This window comes from Phaethon lepturus, unplaced genomic scaffold (genome assembly GCF_000687285.1).
Source record: "Phaethon lepturus isolate BGI_N335 unplaced genomic scaffold, ASM68728v1 scaffold250, whole genome shotgun sequence".
Taxonomy (NCBI): Eukaryota; Metazoa; Chordata; class Aves; order Phaethontiformes; family Phaethontidae; genus Phaethon; species Phaethon lepturus.
In genome coordinates this window covers 7,552-14,620 of record NW_010513778.1, presented here as the reverse complement: position 1 = coordinate 14,620, position 7,069 = coordinate 7,552, and the positions used below count along the sequence as shown (strand labels likewise).

Genomic DNA, 7,069 nt, shown 5'->3' with positions numbered 1-7,069 from the left:
AAGAGGGAAAGAGAATCACAACCAGCTTTAACCTACTCACCCTGACCTAAATAAAAACCCAAGAGGTAGCAAGGCAAAAACTGTGAGTTGTCATAACTTAAATATATCTTTGAACGGAGAAATTGGGCCAAGTGCATACTGTATGTTATAATAAAGTCTTTACCTATATTCCTCTCCATACCATTGGCTTCCTTGAATGTGCACTCAATAGCTATTCTATTTGAGGGAGAAACTGTTTTTCCTAGAATAACTGCATTTACCTATCTTGGTTTTCATATACTATTTCTGTTTGTAGTCCTACAGTTTAAGTAATTACCTTTGTTTTCAGTTTTAACACAGGAACAAAGAACTCACCCCATTTATTGCACATCTGGTACTCCACAAAACAAAGTTTACCAGAAAGGCTTCTGGTTTAAAACCCAGCCTCATACTAACATTTTACACTTTCAGGAGGGGTTCAAAGGTTAAGAGGAACGTAAATGCACCTGTTTTCCACAAATGCTTAGCTTTTGTGTTTGTTTCTAGGTTTGTTGTCATGTTTGTAAAAACATACACACAAAAAAAAACCAGAATTGGGAAGGTGGGGAAGGACAGGCACACTAAAACCTAATAAAGAAAAAACCCAAACACGTTCTGCAGTATCCATCAAATTTTGCAAATAACCTGAGACAACCTGAGACTTCAGTTATTTCTATTCTGGTGCTACATATTTCAACTAACAAACACTTTACCATGTCATAACTATTTACTATTTCACTGATACAGATCTCCAGTGTCTGTGGGGAGGCGGATATGGGAGAGACAAAGGCCTTCTGCTTACACAACACATTGAGCCACCACAATTTAGAAACTCCTGATAGCATAGCTGTGCTAGTTAGGAATAATAAAAATTCAGTTAGGCCAGCAAAATCAAGTTTTTGCTGGTGAAGCCACCTTCTCTTGCATGCAATGAAGGCAGCACAGCAAGGAAAAGCTGTAACGGGGCAAGTACTTCAACTAGAAAAAGCACACTACTAGATCTACAGCAATAGAGCACTTCTTGTTTAGACCCAGACATACCATTGCATAGGAAGATTACACATGTCAGTCTAGCTTAAAAAGCTCTAATGAGATATTACCTTTCAGGTATCTGGTACATGCCAAATTAGATTTCTTCTCCTCCGCCGTCCCCGCAATGAAATACCCTCTGTTATGCACCAAATGTAATGCTGACAGTGCAAAGAACTACAGATTACCACACAACAGAACTATGTTCCAAAACATAACACTTGCCACAGGAAGAAAGACTTTGAAACAGTTCCCTTATGTAAGCAAGTTATAGCTTTGTTTAGTAATTCAGCACTTCTGATGTCAATATTATTCATTAATCTCTGTAGGTTAAAAGAATGTTATACTGCCAGTATACTGATTTCAAAGCCAGTTTGGGTTGAGAAGCTATAGCTGCTTTGATAAGCAGAGAGCCCAAGCTAGTAAACCCTGCTAACAAAGACATTGTTCTATACACAATCAGCTCATGTATCTCTGTATCGTATTAGCAGAACCAGGGATATAGTACAAAGATACCTGACTGCACAGCTCATGTTGTCAGGACTCATCAGCTCCAGCTTAGTACTGCTCTTTCCACTCCAGGGTTTCTAGGCCACATTTCACAGTAAAGGGGAGATTCTATGAAAGCATTTTGGTCAGGCCAAACACCAGCTCTGAACCAGCCTCATACTGCTGCTAGTTCTGCAATGGTAGGTTCTCCTGGAATCTAGAGTGTAGCAAACTGGCAAGAAACACTAGCACAGGTGCTATCAAGAGACAGGAAGACTGGCACAAAAACAAGACTAAGCACCAATAAGCTAATCCCAAGCAGTTGAGCATACCTGCATACCATTCTATTCATTAGCTCAGGGAAACATGATCTTCAACAGCAGATAAACACAGACTTTCCAAATACAAGACCATTCAAATTATTTTCTTCCACCATATGCATATTAGAATAGGCTATTTGGAAAGGTTATAAAATATATGGCACTTGTAAAAAAATGTAGTAGAAAAATTAACTGTGTAACTGGTTTGCCTTATAATACTATTTTTCAGCTTCAGGGCAAAGCTTCTGAATAAATATTCACAGCTATAATGGCAACATGAGATGAGAACCACCTCCACTTTCTGCAGTGAGTTCACTTTCTACTATCACTGCATTACTGAATCGGAAGCCTAATCAACGTTGCATCATTTGAACCAGCTTCATATCACTCTCTCATTATTCTTAACAAGAAAATACAGTGTGAAAATACCTCACACTGCTCTTCATCATGAAGAAAACAAGGAAGGGGAAAATCCTACCCAGTGAGTCAGAACTCCCTTTATCCTTCAAAAGGGCTTCAGAAGGCACTTGAGGAATATCAGCTTGAAGATGCCTCCATTCTTGCTGCAAAAGTGAGCTAACCCCAGCATTAGCAAAACCAGAGTCTGGACATCTGTTTATACCTGCAGATGAGCAAGCAACACCAAAGTATAGATGTCTTCTAATACAGTAAAAAGATTTAAATCTGTATTTAAAGCAGTGAAAACTCATCCAAACAAAGTTTAAGTTACCTGTGCCAGAAAAACACTCCTTGGGGGTGTATATACAAGGGAAGGGGCTGCTGTCTCACACTTGAAGATAAGCTGCTCTGAATAATCTCTTCCCAAAGCAGCTGCTTTGTGGAAGCCTTTTAGTAACTCAATGTTTTACACACGTGTGCCACAAAGATGGCAATTTATGACAACTGGGGAAGAGTTACTATTTCAGAGATTAGGGATTTTTTTTTTTTTTTAAGAGAACTTCAACCTTATACAATACATTGACCTTATAAATACTCTTTGAAGGAGAGTGGAAAACTACTTCCTCTAAGAACAATTCACCACCTTAATAACTACCTTATCTCAGGGAACCGTTCTTGCAAATATCAAGAAAATTCCTTTCTATCCAGAACAAGCTCCCTATTGTATACCATGAGCTACTCATGTGGAAGCAAGAAAGCTTATTATAGAGGCCTCAGCCATGCTGGAGAAAGACTAGGAAGACAAAGTGGCAACGAAAGTTATTTTGCAGGCTACAGAAAGACGGAAGTTAAACATACTAGACTGCAAAAGTTGAAGGTTTGTATTTTTTAATATATACAGCTACAGAACTAAAATTAAACCATTCAGTGACCGTACATTGTTTCACATGTGTACACTCTAAAGTGTTGGACAGTTCCATGTTTGAAGAAGTTTATCCTAGAAAATTTCATTCTTAATGTACACAAAAGAGCCACCTATGCTGAAAAGCAAGCTAAGCAAAGAAGGGGGTTTTTTTTGTTTTACTTTTTCTTGTCTGCAGGTGAATATTCCAAAGTCCAACACCAATAAGAGAAAGCAAAATGCTTGTTTAACTTCTGCAACATAAGAGCATGACAAAGTGAAAACATGTTTGTTTAAGTTTTAAATGTCTAACAGTGTTTAAAACACTATCACTTCTGTTCAACATTTGAGCACCTGTTAAATCTACCATCTGCAATTACAAATATCTATTCAGTGTCACTTTAGAATTAAGGCAATGCACTGCTATCCAACAACCCCAAACTAAACTCAAGAGGACATCTTCATTTATGAGGTAGCTCACTTGAATCATTGCAATAAGTACTACAAACCACAAAGACCCCTGCTTTTGAAACTTAGTATAGCATTACAGAGATCTGTAAGGTTTTTTTATGTCAATGATAAATTATGTATCAATTGAATCATTATGATTGGCAGACTAGTCAGGTCTATAACAAGAAGGACAACTATACTAATCAACTGAGTAGGGATCATTTAAGGTTTCAGATCAGCGAAAAATGAAACTGGTAGCATTCTCTAGCTGTTGCAGATTCAGAAAAACTGAAATTAAAACAGATATCTGGAGGGAGGGACACACACACACATTTTCCTTTACACTTGTGAAGCTTAAAGCAAAGCTGGAGTTTACAATCTAATCTAATGGAAAGAGACTCCCACATACTGTACTTGAACACAGGAAAGATTATTATTCTCCCTATGCAAAAAGTCGGCAATAGGCTATACCTATATATACACATATGTGCAATGTTACACAGCTTTATGGCCCTAAAACAGCTCAAAATAAAAACTAGTCAAAGCCATTACTAGTATTTTATAATGTCTGGAAGAGTTTAGACCTTATTCCAGCTCTGTCTAGAGGAATCATCCACTAACAATCATTTCAACAAACAACACGTATTTGCCAGGACAGAAAGAGAAACTGCTACTTCTATTTTCATTCTTCAACCTGACAGTTATGAATGGACCAAGTTTAGGAAAATTAAGTATCAGCATTTTAGCTAATGATGGGATTTATCCCCACAAAGCTTCACAAGAACATTTTCATAAGACACTCTATAGCCTACAATCAACAGTTCTACTAAAACAGAATACAGATCCAATCAAAGTGAAATAGATCTTTTTCTAATACAGAACAGAAGCAATAGCGTTGGAGGATTTTAGAGGCAGTATGGTATTAAAATACACACTTCATCCTCAAATCAAAGACAGCAATAGCCACATGCAGGGTTTACATGCTTCATGTGCTCCCAGAGAGCCAATCCAACAGTTACCTCAGATTTAGTTTTCATCTATTAAAAAGAACAAAAAGACAGTACACTAGAACTTTTTGTCTTCAAAGCTGCCCCAAGCCACTCTAAACATATAGACACTAGATAACAATCCTTACAGGAAAAAAATCCTCCCTTTCCTTCCTCTCTTCAAGAACTGCATGCAGGTCTGGAGCCTTCAGCACAGGAAAGACATGGACCTGTTGGAGAGGGTCCAGAGGAGGGCCACAGAAATGATCAGAGGGATGGAACACCTCTCCTATGAGGAAAGGCTGAGAGAGTTGGGGTTGTTCAGCCTGGACAAGAGAAGGTTCCGGGCAGACCTTACTGCAGCCTTCTAATACTTATAGGGGGCTTAGAGGAAAGATGAAGACAGACTTTTTAGCAGGGCCTGTAGCAACAGGACAAGGGGTAATGGTTTTAAACAAGAGGAGGGTAAATTTATACTAGATAGAAGGAAGAAATTTTTCTCAATGAGGGTGGTGACACACTGGCACAGGTTGCCCCGAGAGGTGGTAGATGCCCCATCCCTGGAACCATTCCAGGTCAGGCTGGACAGGGCTCTGAGCAACCTGATAGAGTTGAAGATCTCCCCGCTCACTGCAGGGGCAGGGCTGGACTAGGTGACCTTAAAAGGTACCTTCCAACGCAAAGATTCTATGATTCTAAGAACCTTCAACTTTGATATATTTTCATTAAAGAAAGAAGCTATTGAAACTACTAGAAGACTTCCTGACACCTACTCTGAAGAAATGCAGCTACAAGCAACAAATTTATCCTCTTTCAGGAAACTGCAGTCAGTCTCAGGGTCTGGGCTTGCAGAAAAAATACAGACAGACAGATGCATATTGCCTTACACAAAAGCAAATGAAAACCCAATTCAGAAACAACTGATCATGTGAATCTACATTCTCTGGGTTGGGCACTAACACGTAATATTACGATGACCTAGGTGAAACGAGCTCTTTAGAAGCATCACTTCACATGATGTCGGCTTAAAAAGACTTCTGCCTACTTTCTGCTACCAAAAAAAGTGTGCCAAGTTATCCTTAAGTAGTGTTTAAAAGTTTAATACTAAAGTGCCAAAACCACTCGATATTCTCCAAATAATACTTACTTCATTTCCATGTTTCTGCAGGAATTCTATTTCCTGTTGTGTGAAAGTAGTCATTGAAATTGACTTTACTCTGTGGGGTGGATTCAAGCCCCGCCTAAAAGAAGCAAGAAGTATTTAGTTAGTATTCAGGAAATCTGTTGTCATACAATCACTTGTAACAGTACAACCAGAAGTCAGTTTTAAACCCTGGAGCCATCTCCGTAAAACACACTCATTTTGGTGTTGCTATATGACTTAAGGCAGCATAAGCTCATGTCAAAATAATGTTCAGCATGCAAAGTCAAATAATTGAGCTTTAGGGGAGACCAATGTTTATAACTGCACATGCAAATTCACTCTGACCCTTTCTACACAAATGTACAAAAACATAATTTGACTTTTTTTTAAATCCTGAACTGCTTCCCCAAACTTGTTCACCCTTGCCTCTTCTTCTCTCCATCTTGGGCTCCTCTGTGGTACTTTTCTTTCCCTCTAACTCCTCCCTCACTTCAACCTAGTCTTACTACAACTTCTACTCAATAACTAGGTTTCTTCAAGCTAAACTCTCCAGCTCAGATTTTTTTTTCCCCCTCTTGCTTTAACGCGATTTCCTGTTTCCTCTCAGCGTCTTTTTCTAGTTTACTTTTTGCCCCTCCATCCACACATCTGTCATCTTCCTCCTCCTGAACACAAGTAACAGCAACAAAAGCAAAAAGACAGTGTTTTTATTGTGCTTTCAAATGAGAGATACCATTACTATTGCAATAGCTCAAAACTTCAGCAGCTCTGCCTGAAGCAAAGATTGGCACCATCCACACCACAGACTGCTGCAGCAGAGCTAACAGCAACTGAAGTCACTTGTGCTGCCAAAGCCTGACATTGTCAAACCCAGTTCAGTCAAAACCTGCAAGCAGAGAAAAATCCTGCTGAGCAACAGTGCCAGTATAAGAAAAAGCTTTCTTTGTTTTCAAGCTCTTTCTTTAAATACATGCTAACTACTGCTTTTGCCCACAAATACTTACAATTAAAATCAAGCCCTGTTTTGCTCAATGGAAACAAGAACATTACATCCCACATATGCCAAACAGTGGAGACACTAACTCAGGCAATACAACGACATTAGTTTAACACTAATCAGGCCTGGATTTTTGCAATACCATCTTAAAACACGAATGAATATAATTTAACTGAGATACCAAAGAACACAAAATTCTGTGTTACGTATATGAGAAGAAAGTTTCCAGAAAGGAAGTTATATTTGTTACTTCACTTTATTAATAAATTTAGTTCAGATTGCTTTTAGGAATTAAAAGACAATAACAACAAAAAACCCCACTGACATCCAATTTAA

At 38.5% G+C, this 7,069-nt stretch overlaps 1 protein-coding gene across 1 annotated transcript in view; it reads right to left on the bottom strand.

Annotated features, from left to right (window-relative positions):
• AGFG1 (ArfGAP with FG repeats 1) overlaps positions 1-5,826 on the bottom strand; it is a 27,075-nt gene extending 21,249 nt beyond the window's left edge. Inside the window, exon 1 of the mRNA XM_010290864.1 lies at positions 5,740-5,826. Coding sequence (XP_010289166.1) covers positions 5,740-5,793 — 54 coding nt within the window. The 5' untranslated portion in view covers positions 5,794-5,826. The remainder of the gene's footprint in view (positions 1-5,739) is intronic.
• Between the last annotated feature and the right edge of the window lie 1,243 nt (positions 5,827-7,069).